Consider the following 19,785-nt stretch of genomic DNA (forward strand, 5'->3'; position numbering starts at 1 on the left):
GTTTGATGCTGTCATGTTTGACAAATACTGTAAAGTGAATCTGTTTATCTGAACGTACAATAAAAAGCTTGATTGCACTCAATATTTTTTTCACAAATGAATGCCAATAGATGTCAGTATAAACACAAGATATATTTCATATCAGCTAGCGCAAAATTACTGTGTGCACCTTTGAATAAATTGTTGTTTTGTACATGTATGTGAGTGGGATTTGTTTGTTGTGGGATTGCAATGACCTTTCTTTTGACCCCTTTATGCACGGGATCTCATTCTATAACCTCTGACCCCGTTGATCCCTCTCCTGGATGTTGGTTCTCTTGGGGCAAGGCCTCTGGCAGAAGCCTTACATGTCCGCTCACATTCCTCTTTGGAGACAAAGTTATTGCCATTTCCTTGGCAACCACCGTACCAGAAATGCAAGCAAGAGCCAGAGGAATGATCAAAGTAGAAACGAGCTGTCCATTCATAACAGGACCCAACTTCCTGTGCCAAAGAGCACACACTAGCAGAGGGTTGACGGACTGGGCTATAGTCCTAAAAACAAAAGCGATAATGTGATGGAAAGAGTGTTCATACAATTAAATTACATTATATGATGATAGATGAAGCATAAAGGAATATTGAGTGATGCTTAAATGAACTATACCCTATAGGGGGAATCAGGACATCCTGCTCTTCCAAAACCATGAGCAGAAGTTACTCCATCCAGGCAGCAGCCATATCTATTATCACACAACATAGATAATGGTGTAAAATAGGATATAAATGGTTAGTTCATAGGTTTTAAAGTCTACTACACAGTGCACAGCATAAATGAGTACACCCCCTCTGAACAAATACAAAAGATGTATTTTCTTTATGATCACTAATACAATTCATGGAAAGATGGCAAAACTAAAATGTATTAAACATGTACATAGTAAAATATATGTCATTAATAGCCATAAAATAAGTAAATTAGCCAATTTTGTTAAAATTAAGGATTGCAGAAATGAGTACACACTAGATTTAATTCAACAAATGTAATATTCTAGTGTGCTTAGTATGCCCTCCATAATTTTGAATATACTGCTCTGACCCTTCTTGGCACGGAGTATACAAGTTCATGACAAATTGTCACATCTGTCCTGTTTAACTCCTGGATGATGAGCTCCTTAAATGCCCTGATCTTTAATGGGGAGTGTTGCTCAACTCGTCTCTACAGAATCCCCCACAGGCGCTCAAGAGTGTTAAGATTGAGTGCAAGTCCACAGAAGGTTTTTCACCTTGGGAGAATGCATATCCTCATTGTCATGTTGAAAAAATGCCCAACAATGCAGGGAATGAGGAAAGGGTAACATCTTCTGTTTCAAGTTTGTGTATTAAATTACACAGTGGTGTGGGAATTCATGACAGCATTGATAAAGCACAATTCCCTCACACCTTCAGCACTCATACATCCCTATATAAGAGCTTTACTAGCACTGAACTTTACTGTGGGAACCAGGCACTTCTCACTGTACTCCTCCTCTAGCAACACCATAACATTTTGGATGCTGTTAGATCCAAAATGATTGATTTGGTCTCATGAGACCTGAGTATTGATTCCCAGAATCTATACTTTGTAAATATGGGCTTTGGAAATGGCTAAGTGACTTTATTGTGCTTTGGCTACAGTAGGTAGTTTCAGTGAGAACAACAACCATGCATGTCATTTCTGCAGGCTGCATCTTACTCTGTGAGATAAACAGTCACTCTTTTCAAAGCTTGCTGGCTCTGAGACACTCGCTTGGTATTTCTCCTGCTCTTTGTCTAGCAAAAAAAATCCCTCATCACTAAATGAAAGCTTAAAATGAAGGCCTGATCATTTCAGGGGCCTTGTCACAAATCAATTGTTTTTGAATTTCTGTGTTACTTTTGCTATATTTTCACACTTAAAACAACGATTTGGTTATCCTCTTGTACCACTGTCCTCTTTTGTGCTAATAAATAAGTCTCCTGACAGTTCTCTCCCTTATGGTTTCATTGTTGTCAGCATTAAGTCTGAGAATGATTCAGTGGGCTATATAACACTTTTAATTGTCAAGAAATGACTTCTCTTTAAATGTTTTGGTTCATCATACTTACTTGTTGATCAAACATTGCCTTAAACTTACACCAGAAAATTTTTATTTTGTTTTATTTAGTAACTTTTAGGAGGGTGCACTCATTTTTGCTACACAACATTTTATCACCTTGATAAGAAAATCTTAAATCTTAAAGAATATCTTATATAGTCTATATATATATTATAGTGATCTTATTAGAAACAAGATTTTTAAAGTATTACTATTTTTTAAATAATAGTACTACTATAAAATATGAGTGAAAGTATATCCATGTGTGTCGGCAGATTATATGACTATTTAGTATTTATGTATTATATTTGTACCTGGACCTATGACAGTCATCGTGAGCACAGCCTTCTCCACGAGGTCCAGAGGCAGTAGTGTGGCCATCAGGACAGCAGCCGTAATATGATTGGGCACAATGCGGACCGGTCACTGTGGGGTATGGATCGCTTGGTCTGTGAACTAGAGCAAGAAACATTACATATACAATGATAATAAGCATATGATTAATGAATACAGGAATTTAAAACTGCTTTCAAATCATCCACATATTTGTGACAGCTTTTTAACCTGAGGCTGCATCATGGGTATGAGGCACAAATCCACGCAAGGAGCTCTCGTAATCACTAGGGTCCTGAACGCTGGGCACCACTAAACCAAAGCAACACAAGTACAGAATGAGTGCCTCATAGCACAAAACTTTAAGCTTTTTTTATTGCCACAGACTGTCAAATACGGTGATTCCCTTCTAGGGAACCCTTCCTAAAAATGGAGCAATATATTGTCATGTATGAAAATCCATTAATCAGCAAAAATATATAAATATGTGTAACATATTATCTGGAAAATATTTAGGTTTATTAAACTGAAACTATTTTATTCTGTCATTAGCTACTTTTATTCAAAAAGGATGCATTTTACAATAATTTTACAGTTTACAATAATTTTACATTTCACAGTGATTTTACAATAATTATATCAAATTCTGTAACATTTAACTTTTTTATTTATTATATATTATTATTGAATTTATTTATGTAATTATTATTATTATTTTACTTATTTTTATATATTACTTTTGCTGTATTTTTGTCACCTTGCTTGTTTTTTTTTTTTTTAATAACAAAGAAAAGTTCTATATTTGGCTAATGAAAATGCCCTTTCACACCAAAAGTGAAACGAGTAAGCCTCAGTAATTATTTACCAAATCAGCATATTAGAGTGATTTCTGAAGGATCAGAACTGAATACTGCTGAAAATTCAGCTTTGCCATCACAGGAACAAATTACATGTTTAAATATAGTAAAGCATAAACAGTTATTTTAAATTGTAATAATGTTTTAATGTATTTTGATAAAATAAAGGTAGCCTTGTTGAGCATAACAGACTTCTTTCAAAAACTTGTGTATACAAACAGTCAATGACCATGAATGAACTCACTTTGTGCACCAGGGCAGGGCTGTGTGTTACAGTTCTCCACAGCATGAGGTCTGCTGAGAGAAGCACATCTATCATCTGCATATTGATGGAGATCCAAATCCATGCATACCACTTTGCGCTCACGAGTACCAGTTCCACAGCTACGAGTGCACTGAAAGAGACAGAGAGAGGAAAATACTTAAAACTGATTCGCTTTCTCCTTTATTTCCTTCCTCTCTTTCCTTTTCTCACCAAGCTGAAGTCATTGGTGTAGTATCTAAAAACTTTGTGGCAAGCTGGTCTCTGACAGGATCTGATCTCATGTGGACGTGTGAGACCCCTGCAGTGGTGCTCAGGGAGACGCTCTCCTCTGCCACCGATGCACAACACCTCCCGCGTCTGCTGTCCTTCGCCACACGTCACTGAACACTGGAATAAACAACAGAATAGCACTACAATCAATATTATAAATAAAAGAGCAACACCTGCAAAAAATCTTCTGAGTATGTGTGCATATATAAATAAATATTAATGGAATAATTACATACATCACCAAATGGACCAACACTGTACTCGACACAAGGGTGCTGATTGCAGGCCTCCTGGGAAGTTGGTTTCCTGAGGCCTTGTGCAATGCAGTGAGATTCATCTACCGTTGCTGACGTTCTCTCATTAATACAGTACACAGTACGGGTCTGCACGCCCCCACCACAGTGAAGAGTACACTCTGAATAGGTGCTGTATGTGTACCTACAAACACAATATATAAAGATGGTGACTATAAAGATAAACACTTGTCGGAGAGTCGATGAAAAATCCTCACCAATAATGCACAGCCTATATGAAACACGTATGATACGAACAATGAAACTCCTCAGTGCTGTTTGCACTCTGTATCAGCATTCTTAAAAAAAGCTGCTCGACAGATTTGAGGACTAGAAATAATATAATATAATATAATATAATATAAGTATATATCCAAATGTGCAAGCATACAGGGGTTGGACAATGAAAGTGAATATTTAGGCATGAAACCTCCAACACTATATTGGCCAGTTTCAGTTTCATTGTCCAACCCCTGTATACACTTCATTATAGATGTATAGACATATCACACATACACAAAAACATACATAAATTACCTGTAGGTGTCCAGATGAGCAGCAGCAGGTCCATGTCCAGAAGTGACAGGAAGAGAGTGATCCTCAAATGCCACAATCTCCCCATGGCTCACCGCCTTTCAGCAGAGATAAAGGATGTTAGAATGAAATGTCTGTGTGTGTGGTTTTGTGCTATAGACAGTGTACACTTACTCTGCAGACACCCTCCACACAGATGTCTCTGCGACCCACGTAGCATGGTGTGCCGTCCGCCACAGTGGGTCTGTGACGGTAGTAGAAGTTCTCTCCTCTGGGCACACACACCAGCTCACATGGGTTTGACGCTGGACCATAACACAACAGGTCATGTAAAGAGTCTCATCTTATTACACCTGCACTGAACTTCCCGAGGAAGGTTTTTGACAATAACAAGATATGAAATCATCCAGAACTTTCTGACTAAATCTACTTAAGACTTAAAGGGTTAATTCACTCAAAAATGAAATTTCTGTCATTAATTACTCAAACCCGTTCCAAACCTGTAAAACCTTCATTCATCTTCGGAACACAAATGAAGATATTTTTGATGAGAGCTTTTTTATCACCCATAGAAAGCAACGTAATTACCACAGTCAAGGTCCAGAAAAGTAGTAAAAACATCATTAAAATAGTTAATAATGTAAGTTATTTTTGTTTTGTTTTTGCACACAAAATGTATTCTCGTCGCTTAAGGTTGAACCACTGTAGTCACGTTGACTATTTTAGCGACGTCTTTACTACTTTTCTGGACCTTGAATGTAATTACGTTTGATTTCATCAAAAATGTCTTATTTTGCGTTCCGAAGATGAATGAAAGTCTTACGGGTTTGGAACAACATGGGGGTATTTTCATTTTCATCAGAATTTCCATTTTGGGTGAATAACCCTTTAATTTGTGTACAAAAGTCTTTAACTCATTGTCACTTAACAAATGAAAGCTCCAATTTAAATCTATGTGAAAATAATATTTTAGACAACAAATCATTTTCTTAGTATTTAGTATTTTTTTGTCTTGTTTTTTCTTAAAAACAGATAATTTTATAGAAGACAAATTGCATTATTTAATAACATTTTAACTTTTTTCTAGTTTTAAGTGTAAATAAAACCAAATTTATTGAGGCTTATGCATAAAACGTGAAAAAATGGCAATGGGATGAGAAAAAGTAGTGTGGAAAACAATTATAAATTTATTTATTTATTACACTTTATTTAATTCAGCCACCTACCTTAAAAACATAAACCTTCTAACATCCTCGTATAAAAAAACTGTATGATCAATAAAATAAAATATTATTTAGTAAATGCTTTGTGTCATTTTCTACCTCCATAATACGGCTGCCAGGTGTAACGTTTTCCCTGGAACTCCATTCGGTCAAAATGAGAACACTGTTCTTCGCGAAAATCTAGAGCTCCTACAGGGCATTCCTTTACAGAGGACAAAAGTTATAGAGCTCTAAAACACTTATATTAAAACATAGTGTGTGTGCATTTGATTGTGTGTGAATTTGTTTACCTGTGTGTTACAGAGTTTGTAGGACTTGGATGGTCCCACGCAATTGTGTCCACCATCCGTCCTTAATATTAAAAGATAGAAGATGAGTTATGAAGGCTATAAAGAAAAGGATTTCAAATGTACTACACACGCGTGCTCACCAACCTCATAGTGTTGCAGACTCTGGTTCTCACAGCTACTCCGGAGCCACATGTGCGGCTGCAGGCTCCGTACGGGCCATACTCACCCCAGTAATCATCAGACGGCTGCCTCACCTACAGCAAACACACTATCTATCATGGTGGGGACAAATTCCCATCTGACACAGACAAAACCATTTTCGACGAATCCCTTAAACGTTCTTGGTGAGAAGAACCTAAAATTAGTAGATCTGATGCTCTCCTCTGACATCCCAGCCAACAGGGAACACTCCCACAGCTTTCACTAATGTTTTGTAAAGGTTATGTAAATGTTAATAGAAAACGTTCTTTAAATAATGTATATAGAATGTTCTTATAACATTATTAATATTTGATATGCATTCTCATGTTGTTAAGAGAAACATTCTTGAAATGTCTTTATGATGTTGTTTTTACTTAAACATTGTAATGACATTTTCAGAAAAAAAAATTCAGAATGTTGAAGTTAACCATTACAAATAAACATTCAAAGAATTATATATATGTCCAGTAAAAGAAGGTTAGGAGAATGTACTAACATTATCATAACATTTTAAATGAAGTTCTATTCACGACACGAAAACTGGACATATTAATATTTTAGAAACATTGCAAATCCCTGTTACCACAACGTTTTAGGGGTAAAATTTTACTAAAGAGCTAAAATCTTACTAATTTGAGCACATGTGTTTCATGTTAATGTTGTTTTACTCACACAGAAAACTGCAGAGATCAAGCACAAGATCCCGAGAAGAGAGTGGAGCATCATCTTCAACATACACACACAAAAAATAATTTTTTAAGGAATTTTCCATTTTTGTTGACCACAAATTCACAAAACATTGAAATATCTATAATGATTAGTCACTTACCTTTTCACTGTCTTCCAAGTTCACCCAGTCACAGCGAGACAGTTGTGACACTGATGTCCATTCACTCAGGACTGAATATCTCTTCCTTTGTGCACACGTACACAAACTTACCAATACACACTACTCATATCAGGTTACAATTAACCCTTCTTGGGAGACAATATCATGCCTGACTACTGCACAAATCTGATTTAGTCTGAGATCTTGATCACACACTTCATCATACATACTAATTGTTTGGAAAAATGAAAAACATAGTTTGAGTTCTACATAATCTGTTTATTTAGACCATTTACGATCATCATTTTATAATTTTGCAGTGCTTTACAAGAAAGGTCAGAGGTCAAGTGTACATAGGGTTTTAGCTTTACAGAAAGATACAAGTCTACTAATGGGGCCAGAGACCCAAAATATTTTTTAGAAAGCAAGAGACAGCATGATTATGAAAGCATAATTGTGTAATGTGTGACAGATCTCACAGTGAGGCTTTTTTCAATGTTCTAACCAAAGATGTTCCTCTTAGTGCCACTAAACATATAGTATTAAATCATAGGGGTGGAAGCGCTGTGTGACACTCAATCCTCTAAGGTGCTATTTTAGTCCTTTTCACTTTTCAGCAACCAAAATGACAGACGGTGGTTGTCATTGTGAAGGAGAATGTAGATTCACTGTGCCAACTTTACCTACATGATTGGCTTCACTTCCACCCCAACAAATAAGATCCAGAGACCACGTTTACTACTTACGTAGAATAAAAAATGCTTGAATCAACAAGCTGCATTGCTTAGGGACTATAACATTTCAGGAGGGAGATCGGTCATTTTTGAATTTTTGTGAATGTATTTTTTTTTCTTGTATCTCAATTTATGCAGAGACAACTAAGTAAGCTATGTTTGTTACCCTCAAAACTGCAAAAAAAAAAAAGTGGCTCCAGTCACTGCATGTCTACAGTTCCATCAGAGCTGTCGGTTGAGCTTCTCTGCCTGCCTTTCTTTGGCATCTAAAGCGTATTTGGTGTCCTGGAGGTCCTCGATGGTCTCCAAGGCCTCCTGCAGCTCCTTGTCAAGGGCGTTGTATTTCTCAGTCAGTATTCTGTTCTCCAAGCGGAGCTCCGTGATGTGGCGGCTCAGCTCCAGGTTGTAATGGCCACAGTGCTCACGGAGCTGCTCCACCTCTCTCAGCAGGACCTCCATACTCCTCATCAGAGACTCCAACTTCTGCTGTTGTGTCATACTGTTGAGTTGCTTTTTGTGCTTCAGTCCTGTATAATATTCCTAAAACAAATGAGAGGAAAACGGACACAGAAACACAGACAAACACAGACTGCAATCCTCTCCTGTGTCTCCCTGACTAATTTGTTAAATCCAGTTTGTTTAATCCCCTCCTTGTTTAAGCTCTTTCTCTTACTCCCTGCTACTCTCTTGTTTTTTCTTACATCTACATTGGACATCAAGTGGTGACCCAACACTAGTGTTGTTATTGTTAACTACAACTTAAACTCATTTTTTCTTAAGTGAAATAAAATATAAATGTTAGATGAAAAACTTAAAAAACTTGAATGAAAATTACTTAATTTTTTTCTGTTAACTGAAATAAATCAGTTGAAGTTGTAGTACTAAAATAAGCTAAAAATATAACTTAAAATAAAGCTAAATAGAAATTACTAGTAAAACTAAAAGCAAAAAAAGCACATAAAAATGACTAAGACCTAAACTAAAACGAAAATAAAAGCTAATAATTAAATTATTATTAGCTAATTCAAAATATTAATAAATAATAGAATATAAATAATACTAAAATAGCACTGTCCAATACAGCAAAATGTCAGCTTAAAAATCAAACACTGATATTAATATTACAACTGCCCAACAGTATGCAAATGACATGGCTGAATAGATAAGATAAACAATTAAATGCATAAACACAACTGACTTAAATATTGTATTAATATGTCAGCCATATTACAGAGTGACAGATGCATACACCAAAAATACAGCTTTTAATATCACCAACAACATCAAAGTTATGGAAAGTGTTTTCTCCTCCCTTTATTTTGCCACCCAATTTATGTATGATTATGTGAATAGCTGCATTTTATTGTTTGCATTCAGATCCCCGCTGTCATGGACTTTTGACGCATTATTGGGTTGTGAGAACTAAAGGACATTCTGCTATTTTTTTAGTTGGTAATCCCCTTTCTAAGACTTCATTAACGCGAAACACATCCCTAAAACATGCATGGATGCACACAAATATGCACATTATACTATAACTAAAGAAAGATGAACTTTGGTCTATGTGCATCATCAAGTTGAATGATGTCTGCTTATAATGATCAGCCAAGCAAAGGTAAAAGTGCTCTGTGCTAAATGTTAAACCATCATAATCACCAAGGTGACTACCATGCCAACACTTTAGCTCTAGATGATGTATCTGCTTATATAGTACACTGTCAGTCTATGGTCCTCTCAAAATAGACGCTATACTAAAAAGAGCCCCAGTGCATAGATCTACTCTGATATAAGAAATTTCTATTGTAATGAATGTGCAAAAGGCTCATTTGGAGAGTGAGAGAATTGTATAGTGTGTAGCTATAAAAAGAGCAGTCACATTAGATTAAGTCTGATGCCTAGTCTTTTAATCTGATGGCATAGACAGGTGCACAAATAAAGCTAGACACCAGTTAGTCCAGCCATGTCAAAAGATATCAGGGATCAGAGATTGTGGGGAGGGAAGGCGAGAGAGAAAAAGCCATAAAGACAGCTTTCCTAAATTATCGCCACATTTAACTTGTTACACAAACATCACTGCTGCTAAAAAAGAGCCGCTGCTGCTAAGAGGTTGCTGACATGTAGCACTTTTTTCATGAGTTATGACCCTGCAATTCTTTCTGTTTGTTCTTGTTTCCCCATAGGGCAAAAAAAAAAAAAAAATTGGCATAAATATTTTTTCTATCCAAAATATTCTAAACATATTAAAGATACGATAAATATATATTAAATTCAAACTAGTATATTTAAACCTTGAAGATATATGGCAAAATGTACTATTACATGGGGCGATAAAATACAAACAGAACACACAATGTACCAGAAAGCAACTATTGTGTATTTCTGATATTTCAAAATACAATTTTGATTATATAAAATTATTTTTAAAATATACAAATGGCAAAAAATATATATCAGTAAAAATTAAAACATAGAATATAGTTTAAATATATAGGTATATATTATATATATTTATACATGTATAAATATAGGCAGAAATATCAGATGAAACTAAAATTCCAAGGCATGCACATGGTTAGGCGTAAAAAAGCCTTTATGTAGAAATATATACAAAAATTGAATATTAAGTTTCATAAATCATACAAATAATTCATGATCATATTATAAAATTATAAATATTCACAATAATAAAATAAATATTCAGAAATTATCAACAATATCAAAAAGTATTGGCTATAATGGTGTAAAGATTGATTTATAGGCTGTTCCCCCTGATATATTTCCCTTCTATATATTTTTGGAATAGAACATATCAATTTTTACTCCACTATACTTTTTTTTTTTTTTTTTTGCTGAGAAAAAAATAGTTTAATGCAGCTAATTTAACATGTTGTCAATTATAAACTTGTTGCAGTACCAGCACGCGGCCACTTGCGCTGTATCATAGCAACGCTATTGTAAACAATACTCACCCGCACCCTTCTCTCTTTCACCATCTCTCTTTCACCTTCTCTTCGTTTTAATGTTCTGACTAGTATCGTTAGATGTTAAAGCAACTGAACATGCACCAAACTGAACTTTTTGCAGAGGATGAGGCAGATGAACCCGGGCTATCTGTTGAGTCTACAAACCAAGAGGAGAGAATTACAGCCCGTCGCCTACGCATAGTCGCACGAAATGAGGCCAAAACACGGTAACATTAGACATTAATCTCTTTGCCTGCGTCTCAATGTACATACTATCCATCCTAAATAGTATGTGACATCAGTAATATTCAATACTATTTAGGATAGTTGTATGCAAATTGGGATGCAGGGTCATTAGCTAGCTCACTCGGTACCTTGTTTTAATACCTTCTCAGACCTTTAAGTGACTTATTCTGGAGATTTTATACGTGTAATGACACATTATATTTATTGCAGCCAACAGCCTGGTGAAGATTCCCAAGGAAAGGATGATATTAAAGAAGAAACACGGACAAGTCAGAAGGAAGTGGAGCAAAGTGAAAGGGTATTATATATGTAACGTTAGTAGTCAACATTTGAAGTGGATCAAAAAAGTTCATTAAAGTTGTCCTAAAAAGAATGTTTTAGGACAACTTTGATGAAAGGTTTTGATCCACTTCAAATGTTTACTACTATATAACGTTACACACACACACACATATAATATTTAGCCTGCATACAAATATAATTTAACATAAGGCTAAAATAATTAAGCCTATATGATATATATAATTGACATTTTCATTCAAAAATGCAATACCAGTGATGATAATGAAAAAATATCACACAAGAGAGCATTGTAGATTAGAAATACTGTTTTCACGTAGTGTAAGAGGTAGATTAGGTTTTTTTAGGATACTGTCCTCTCTTTTTTTCAGCACATGGCAAAATTACAAAGTGATGGTCTAGAGTTGGTGACCAATGTTCAGGTAGCTGCAGATGCTAGAGAGTCTGACAGGAGAACAGAACAAGAGGAGGCATGTCGACTGAGGTACAAATTTGAAACACTTTTTTTGTCTCCATAGACAATATCACTACAATTATTTTACACTGGGAGAAACAAAGAATATGACAATAAACCTTTTGAAATTTTTGAGAATCGTACTTCTATGACATTTGTATTCACACTAAAAAGGTGTCATTTGATCCTGTGAAGGAGAGAAAAGCTGGAAAACGAGGCAAAATCCAGTCAGGAAAAGTTTGAGGAGATCACTCGCAAATGGACGGATGCTAAAATGAAACAGACCCCACTAGATCTGAGAGATGCTCTGAATAGCCAGCAACAACTCTGTGAACAGATTATAGCGGACAAGAATAAACTGATCAGTGAGCTACAGCAGGTGAACACACACACTTCAACAAATGCACATAGACTCTAAATCAAGAGTAATTAAGAGTGTTTTTGTGTGTGTGTGTGTGTGTGTGTGTGTGTAGGAGCTGAAGGCAAGTGATGATCGCTATGTGAAGGACCTGAAAAGACAGGCTAATGACATAGACCTGCTTGCTGAGAGGATGGAAGAACAGGTCTCAAGTCTAAAGAAGTCATACCGGGAGAACCTGCAGCTGATTGAGGTGTAGTACTGCCCCCTGCAGGCTGGAGGCCTTTTTTGCAGATACAAATCTCCATTCCGTCGTTAATAATATTCTCCTGATATGCTTGGTTTAATTATGAATGAGCAATTACAACAAACATAATGGCATAAACATGAATGCATATTATTTTCAGTCATTTACCACTTCTTTTCTGTGACCATTAAAGAACTCATTTGATGAGGAGAGGAGAACGTTGTTGACCAAACACAGAAAGAAATGGGAGCATCAGATGAAGGAACGTAGTGAGAAAGAGGTACAGCATGTAACATATGTAACACACACACATACACAAGGGAGTAAATCAGGGCAGGCCCGGATTGGCTCAGGAGCACCGGGAGAATTCCCGGTGGGTGGAGCTGTTTTTTTGGTCGCGAGGGCCGGTGTTGTCATGGCACTGGGTTGAAATATGGATGATCTAAAAACTGTTGACGCAGCCAAATATACTAAGCTGAGTAGCCTACCTTTTTCCTTAAAACGAGTCAGTGTGGCGGATTTAGGCATTGGCAACATGGGCAACGGACCAGGGCGGCATCTTGCCGGGGGCGGCACGGGGCACCCGCGCAAAAAAAAAGAGAAAAAAAAAGAAAAACGAATGCGCGATCAGGTTTTTGCCACTCATTTGCACGCAACGTCAATTATATCATGTCACCCTGTGGGTAAATTAACTAATTTAAGTATATACATTTATATAAAATAGCTAATTTTTTATGTTAAATACACTTTAAAAAAGAAAGATCATGAAAAATATGCCTGGGTTTAGTGGACGATTGCTGCCATCTACTGGAAAGCAAACACTTTTAAAAAACACTTTTAAAATAACATGAATTTTTAACTACAGTCACTAGATGGCTAGAGAATTAATCAGTGGTTCACATTATAAAATGTTTAAAGAACAGTACAGTCAATTAAAGTGGGCCGGTCTAAGGTATGAAACTCCAGGGCTGAAAATGAGCCCCACTCCGGCCCTGCAATCAAGGATAAATTCTACTGACTGAAACTGATTTGAATGTGAATACCTTTGAATGAAACCAATTTGACAACAGATGCATCTTTCTCTGCAGCTGAGGAACATGATGAAAGGTTTAAGTCTCCTTGAGGAGTATGAGGACTTGCTGCAGAAACTAAGGGTTCAGACAGCTGAAGAATACAACATGGACAAAATCAGATTGGATACAGAAGTACAGGTGAATTTGATATGGATTTAATTATGAGAATAACTCTGTTACTGTATATACTGCTTAATACTAGATACAGTAATGCTGTAGGTACAAATAAAACTCTGCTTTTGTGTGTCTGTGTGCAGAATTTAAGGAAAAAGGTACAAGAGATGAAGTTCAACTGCTATTTGAATGAAGATAAACTTCATTACAAATATGAGCTGTTAAAGAAAAGAGAGGAAGAGAACACCATTTTAAAATCCCTACTGAAGAGGAAAATCATTAGGTATTAAAAGTTTTACATGTTAATCTTAGTACACTACAAATCATATGTTTAGGTTACTTCAAAAAACGTTTTGTTAGAACAAAAAATTGGATCCATAATAACTGTGATTTAGTCTGGTAATCTCACCCAATTGCAGGAATACAGGCAAGTAGTATTCTTGACTTATCTTTAGAACTTGTCTGAATTTTTCAGAATGCAAGATGTTCTCAACAATCTAAAGTCTAAATGCGCCAAACAGGAGAAGCAGTCAAAAGCAGAGAACCAATCACTAAACAATGACTACGCCCGCATCAAACAGCAGTACAAAGACATGCAGAAGAAAGCAAGGTGAGCAAACTTACTCACATCATGACCTAGAAACACATTTAGACAGTCCTTTGACATTCCTTGTGTTTGTGTGTGTGGACAGGCACTTTGCAGCGCTCGATGCTGAGCATTTTGAGAAGTTGTGGTTGATATGTGAGGATGAGGTTAAGGCCCTGGCACACAGGGCACTGGAGACGGACCGAATTATTCACGAGCAGCAGCTGGGTCTGGCTTGGGTGTCTCTTCCGGTCCCCTTCATGGAGCGTTCCGGCCCAATCAAACAGCAGACCATCAGGACGGCCACACAGGCTGCTGCAGATACCCTGCAAGAGGAAACAAGAGGACATTTAGTGGAGGAATCTGAGGGCCTGGAGAACACTGGAGGTGGAGTTAACAGGAGAACAGTAAAGAGAATTATGGAGCTGCTATGTGATGAAATGGTGAGTGTGTGTTTGTGGCTGATTCTTTAGTTAGGGGCTCTTTTGGCTTCTTGAAATTTCGAAAAATGTCTATCACATATACTAGAATACAGGATCTTATCATTGCCTCAAAGTTGGCATGAAACGAAAGTTGCGATAGTCTTTACTTCCCTATTGTGATATATATCAGAGTGAAACAGCTTCTCAAACAAGAAAAAATGTAGGGCAGGACTTGATTTTATCCATGGGGAATTGTTAGGATCGTTGGACGGTTGTGGTTTGGTTGTGAATGGTTGATGTCATATGAGTGACAGGTTGTACCGCCCTCGCAGCAGTAAACACGTGATCAGAGAAGAGAGAGTTATTTTGATTAAAGATTACAGGGGCATATGAATTGAAAAAAAAATAATGATGTACACGGATAAATCATTTATAACAAATACTGCAATATTCCATAACAAAATAAGAATGATCAATTTTGATTTCATGGTGATTTTCATTAGGTCACCCTCATGTATGACTTTCATTCTTCTATGGAACACAAAAGAAGATATTTTATAATGTTTAAGCATATAATGTTATAATGTTTTGTCCATATTGTGAAGGTCAGTGGGGTCCAGTATTGTTTTAGAGCCGATTTATTTTTATTATAATGACCAAATGTTTTAGTTACCAGAAGGAACAGGCCCAAAATAGAGAAATACTTGTCGATTTAACTTTTCAGCACTCTTAAAAGTTAAGAAGAAATTATTAAAGAGACACCATATATGGTTTAAAGTGATTACAATTTATCCTTTGAAACTATAGCATACATGTTTTTTTTTCCAAAATCCTCTTAGGGCCATTGTATGTATGTGTTTTTTTTTTGTTTTTTTGTTTTTTTTTATAAACTATTGCGATATCTTATTGTTTTTCTCCTTTTTTATCAGGGGTTTCTCGTAGAGAGTAAACTTCTAAAGCTGTTGTCTCATCTGGAGAAGAATGAACAGTACCTTATAAAGCTAGATGCCATTTTCTCGGTAAGTACAGTTGGACCTGTAATAAATTATTTGAATTTAGTTACATTAACATGATGCTAAAAAAGTCACAAAATCAAACATTATGTTTGTGAGCAGAAGGTCCATGTATATTGTCTTGTACAAATGGGGGCCCTTGGAGTCAAAAAAGTAGAGAACCACACAATTAGACAAAAAAAAAATAAACAGTTTAAGTTGATTTCTTCTTTATTTTATGCACACAGGCAATTGGGATTGAGAGTGAGGTGGATGCATATAAAATGGCTGAGTTCTTTATGAATTACAGACAACATGGCGGAGAGCAGAGGGAACAGATGGAGGTAAAAGTGGGTCCCATCACCTGAGTTCAACCTCTCACTGTGCCACTCTGGGAAAAATAAAACTAAACATGTTCTACTTCTCTTTTGTCTTTTTGTTAGGAAGAGGAGACAACCAGTGAGCAGGGAGAATCAGTTGAAAACCCCCCTGACCTCATCCATCATAATGACCTACTAGTGGCTCTGAAAGATTTTACCGCCCAATACTGCAGACCACAGTCAGTGCACTTGCATTTCAAACCTAAAAGTTTCTGTCATCACACATGTTCCCTAAAATCTGCTATATGTTATTATGTGTCCAGTGGTGTTCAGGCCTCACAGAAGAGCAGTGTTTTGGGGTTGGAAATGAGAGATGACTCAGAGGATGAAGCATACTGGGAAAGCATAACTAATGTCATGCCAGAGTCTAAACTCAAGCTCTGGAGTGCTCTAGATACAGCTCTCAACAAGTACCAGTAAGTGTACATTTTATAGTCAATCATTATTATATTGCTCCCAAATCAAAACCTTGATTTTGACTTAAACCTGTATTAGTAATGATGATGTTTTATCCTCAGTACTGCACTGACTGAAAGGGCTGAGCTTCTGGTGGAAACACAAAATGTACAACAACAGAATACTGAGCTCAGACAGCTACTGCGTCTTTATACAACCTCCAAGGTGACTGAGTGTTTTACCTGATGTTAAGGTTCAGTTTGGCTGTTAGCCTCAAATCATCTAACTTTGATTTCTCCTGATAGGCCAGTGCTGAGACGGAGATCCAGACCACCAGAATGAGGCAGTTCCCAATGTGATATACCTGAGAAAATAAAATAATTTTGCTATTTGCAACTATATGATGGAAAATATGCATTTCAGCACTACAATTTAAATGCTCAAGCTCAAGTTATCTGGAAGAAATAAACCATTTTCAACACAAGAATCTGAAAATATTTATTTTATTGACTCTTCCATCCAGATAGAGGTATTCTCTGGTTTTACTGCTATTTTTATTTCTTTTGCATTCCATTTTTACTCTTATGTATTCGTTTCCTCTTTATGTAAAGCACTTTGAATTACTGTGTATGAAATGTGTTATATAATTAAAACTGCCTTGCCTTGCCTATTTTAAAACATTAATTGCTAAGCATGTAAATAACGCGTGGATTGCAAAGGTAATGGGACTTTGGCAGTTTTATCAAGTGACACAATTTACTTCACTGCAGTTACCACTTTTCAACACTAGACGGGGATCTTTCAGAATAAAAGGTAGAAAAAAAACGCTGTATGCGTGTAATCCAACATTCTGGGTGAATTGGGACAGGAGGACACAATTCACCCAGAATGTTGGATTACACGCATACAGCGGTTTTTCTTCCATTTATTCTGGGCAATCAGATATGTAAATATCCATAGGTCTGTGTACACGTCATAGAATAAATTTACCTTTCAGATTAATCTTTTTTTTTACTGGGATTCAAGTGGTGTAAGATGGCCTTCTTGTATAATTTTACATTTTGTGGTATAACAACTAAGTAGGTAAATGTTTGTTTTGTTTTGTTTTTTCATTTCTTTAATAACACATCGGCTGATGCATCAAAAGTCTCGACACGCGTTTTTTAAAACTTGGACTTTAAAAGACGCGAGTGCGAGCGCAACGGTCTAGCGCTGTAGAACCGTTGAAAAGCAGCGAACTGACATGAGAAAACACATTCTGTGACGCTTTTTGAGACTTTCTTCACAGATAACATAAGTAAGTTTTATTAAAACTGTCTTTATATTTGCCTTAACATTTTTCCGTCCTCCAAACTAAAATTCCAATGTCATTTTATATTTGACAAGTAAACAGTAAAACCACAGTAGCCTAGCATAGCCTACTCTCAAACAAGATTTTATCTGAAAAGTTTGCCTTCAGGACAAAAGTATTGTTCATTAATGTCAAGTTGAGCAAGATATCACATGATTTTGAAATAGAAATTTTCGTCTTACGGTTTAAATTTTACTGAAAAGCCTTTAATAGCAAATTACATTGTGACAACTAGTTTTTACTAGTCACTGGCATGTTGCTTTTCATAACCTACAGTTCTGTCATTTTGCATTATCAGTTGACATGTGGAAGTTCCCAAGGACTCGTTACGCGGACTGTAACGGCTCAGAGGCGAGCGAGGAGACGGAGATTGCTGTAAACATTGGTGGTGTCAAGCGCATTCTCTACGGGGACGTCCTGAACCGATATCCCGAGACGCGTCTGGCGGAGCTGGTGAACAGCTCCACGAATTCCACACAAGAAGATCTCTCTGCGCTCTGCGATGATTACGACGAATTAAAGCGGGAGTTTTATTTCGACAGAGACCCAGAGGCTTTTAAATGCATCCTAGAGTTGTATTACCACGGAGAGATTCGCATTAAGCGAGGAATCTGTCCCATTCGCTTCAAGAGAGAGATGGACTATTGGGGAATCGACGAGGAACATCTTAATGAACGCTGTAAAATCCATTTAAATGATGTGGAAACCGATCTGGCCGAAATAGTTGAAAGGGCCAAGGCCATCCTGGACGACCTGAAGGAGGAAGTGACGGTGACTAGAGGCCAGAGGTGCCAAGCGTTCCTGCGGAAACTCATGGAGAAACCAAAGTCATCTTTAGCCGCGCGCGTAATCTCAGTTGTGTCGATTGCGTTCATCCTGCTCTCCACTGTGATCATGTGTGTGAGCACCATCCCCGAGCTCCAAGTGCAAGATGCCGAGGGTAACCTGGTGGAAAACCCGATCATTGATTGCATCGAGACGACCTGCATCATCTGGTTCACCGTGAAATATATCTTGCGCCTCGTGTCCTCTTCGAACAAATTGCGCTTTCTGATTTCCTTCATGAATATAATAGACTTTCTAACCATCATGCCTTTTTATATAGTGTTGATTCTGGGTACTGCCATGATGGAGCTGGGCAGCGTCCAGCAGGCAGTGCAGTCGTTGCGAGTCATGCGAGTTTCGCTGCGCGTCATGCGTATTGCGCGCATCTTCAAACTCGCGCGCCATTCATCAGGTCTGCGAACTCTCGCATTAGCGCTTAAATTCAGCCTGAAAGAGCTGGGTCTGATGTTCGTGTACATGAGCGTGGGGGTTTTTCTGTTCTCGGCGCTGGGATACACAATAGAGCAGAGCCAACCGGAAACCATGTTCACCAGCATCCCACTGTCCTTCTGGTGGGCCATCAGTTCCATGTCCACTGTGGGTTATGGAGACATGTACCCTCAAACCACGCTAGGCAAGTGTAACGCCGCTGTCAGTTTTCTGTGCGGCATCTTAGCTATTACTTTGCCACTTAACCTGATCATTAACAACTTCGTCGTTATTTACAATAAGCAGCATGCGCTTGAAAACACTGCTAAGCATGAGATCAAACTCATGGCGTTACACGCGGAGGATGAAGCGCAGGAGTGTCAGGAGGCTGGAAAAATGCCTTCACAGGCTTCGGTTAGCAACCATTCGGTGTGGGATAGTGCTGGTGTGACCGCGTAACGAAGTAACACATATATCCCGCGTTACCAGTCTAAAAGTGCAAGAACAACTAGAGAGTGATTCTTTATCAACTTCAAAATTAACTTAGGAAATAAAACCGATCAATATAAACAGTTTACTGTGATATCTATCTATCTATCTATCTATCTATCTATCTATCTAGTGGCTAAAGTTATCCATCTTTTGTTTGAAACCACTTTGACAACAGGTGCATATTTTCCTGCAGCCGAAGAACATGATGCAGTCCTACTTTAATACCTTAAAA

General features: G+C 37.2%; 3 protein-coding genes across 4 annotated transcripts; 2 read left to right on the forward strand and 1 right to left on the reverse strand.

Annotated features, from left to right (window-relative positions):
- Positions 1–172: 172 nt before the first annotated feature.
- Positions 173–7,088, reverse strand: paplnb (papilin b, proteoglycan-like sulfated glycoprotein). The gene is made up of 13 exons (XM_051876243.1): positions 7,035–7,088; positions 6,306–6,415; positions 6,162–6,222; positions 5,971–6,073; positions 4,823–4,953; positions 4,652–4,746; positions 4,058–4,259; positions 3,762–3,938; positions 3,531–3,681; positions 2,661–2,741; positions 2,411–2,552; positions 647–722; positions 173–534 (listed from the first exon to the last, which is right to left on the reverse strand). Exons 1-13 carry the CDS (start codon positions 7,086–7,088, stop codon positions 253–255), a joined length of 1,665 nt encoding a protein of 554 aa, XP_051732203.1. The 3' UTR covers positions 173–252.
- A 3,766-nt stretch (positions 7,089–10,854) lies between these two features.
- On the forward strand, positions 10,855–16,943 carry drc1 (dynein regulatory complex subunit 1 homolog (Chlamydomonas)). Of its 2 annotated transcripts, XM_051875151.1 has the most exons (16): positions 10,858–11,115; positions 11,345–11,432; positions 11,806–11,918; positions 12,084–12,267; positions 12,362–12,499; positions 12,687–12,773; positions 13,582–13,704; positions 13,824–13,963; positions 14,156–14,290; positions 14,373–14,709; positions 15,618–15,707; positions 15,929–16,024; positions 16,124–16,239; positions 16,324–16,476; positions 16,579–16,681; positions 16,762–16,943. In XM_051875151.1, the coding sequence occupies exons 1-16, from the start codon at positions 10,967–10,969 to the stop codon at positions 16,813–16,815; spliced, it is 2,106 nt and encodes a 701-aa protein (XP_051731111.1). In that variant the 5' UTR covers positions 10,858–10,966; the 3' UTR covers positions 16,816–16,943. The 2 variants fall into 2 exon arrangements, with proteins under 2 accessions (XP_051731112.1, XP_051731111.1); XM_051875152.1 differs by lacking the exons at positions 11,806–11,918; positions 12,084–12,267 and having other exon boundaries at positions 10,855–11,115.
- Positions 16,944–17,406: 463 nt separating this feature from the next.
- Positions 17,407–19,612, forward strand: LOC127502475 (potassium voltage-gated channel subfamily F member 1-like). The gene is made up of 2 exons (XM_051875411.1): positions 17,407–17,753; positions 18,106–19,612. The coding sequence occupies exon 2, from the start codon at positions 18,111–18,113 to the stop codon at positions 19,518–19,520; it is 1,410 nt and encodes a 469-aa protein (XP_051731371.1). The 5' UTR covers positions 17,407–17,753; positions 18,106–18,110; the 3' UTR covers positions 19,521–19,612.
- Positions 19,613–19,785: the final 173 nt, after the last annotated feature.

This window comes from Ctenopharyngodon idella, chromosome 20 (genome assembly GCF_019924925.1).
Source record: "Ctenopharyngodon idella isolate HZGC_01 chromosome 20, HZGC01, whole genome shotgun sequence".
Classification (NCBI taxonomy): domain Eukaryota; kingdom Metazoa; phylum Chordata; class Actinopteri; order Cypriniformes; family Xenocyprididae; genus Ctenopharyngodon; species Ctenopharyngodon idella.

Excerpts from the sequence above, each read along its gene's own strand:
- paplnb (XM_051876243.1), bottom strand. The coding sequence starts at position 7,088 with ATGATGCTCCACTCTCTTCTCGGGATCTTGTGCTTGATCTCTGCAGTT. Across the intron at positions 3,682-3,761 it reads ACACCAATGACTTCAGCTTG|TGCACTCGTAGCTGTGGAAC; the intron begins GTGAGAAAAGGA and ends TGTCTCTTTCAG. Across the intron at positions 2,553-2,660 it reads TACCCATGATGCAGCCTCAG|TTCACAGACCAAGCGATCCA; the intron begins GTTAAAAAGCTG and ends TTCTTGCTCTAG.
- drc1 (XM_051875151.1), top strand. The coding sequence starts at position 10,967 with ATGTTAAAGCAACTGAACATGCACCAAACTGAACTTTTTGCAGAGGAT. Across the intron at positions 13,964-14,155 it reads CTGAAGAGGAAAATCATTAG|AATGCAAGATGTTCTCAACA; the intron begins GTATTAAAAGTT and ends TGAATTTTTCAG. Across the intron at positions 15,708-15,928 it reads AGCTAGATGCCATTTTCTCG|GCAATTGGGATTGAGAGTGA; the intron begins GTAAGTACAGTT and ends TTATGCACACAG.
- LOC127502475 (XM_051875411.1), top strand. The coding sequence starts at position 18,111 with ATGTGGAAGTTCCCAAGGACTCGTTACGCGGACTGTAACGGCTCAGAG.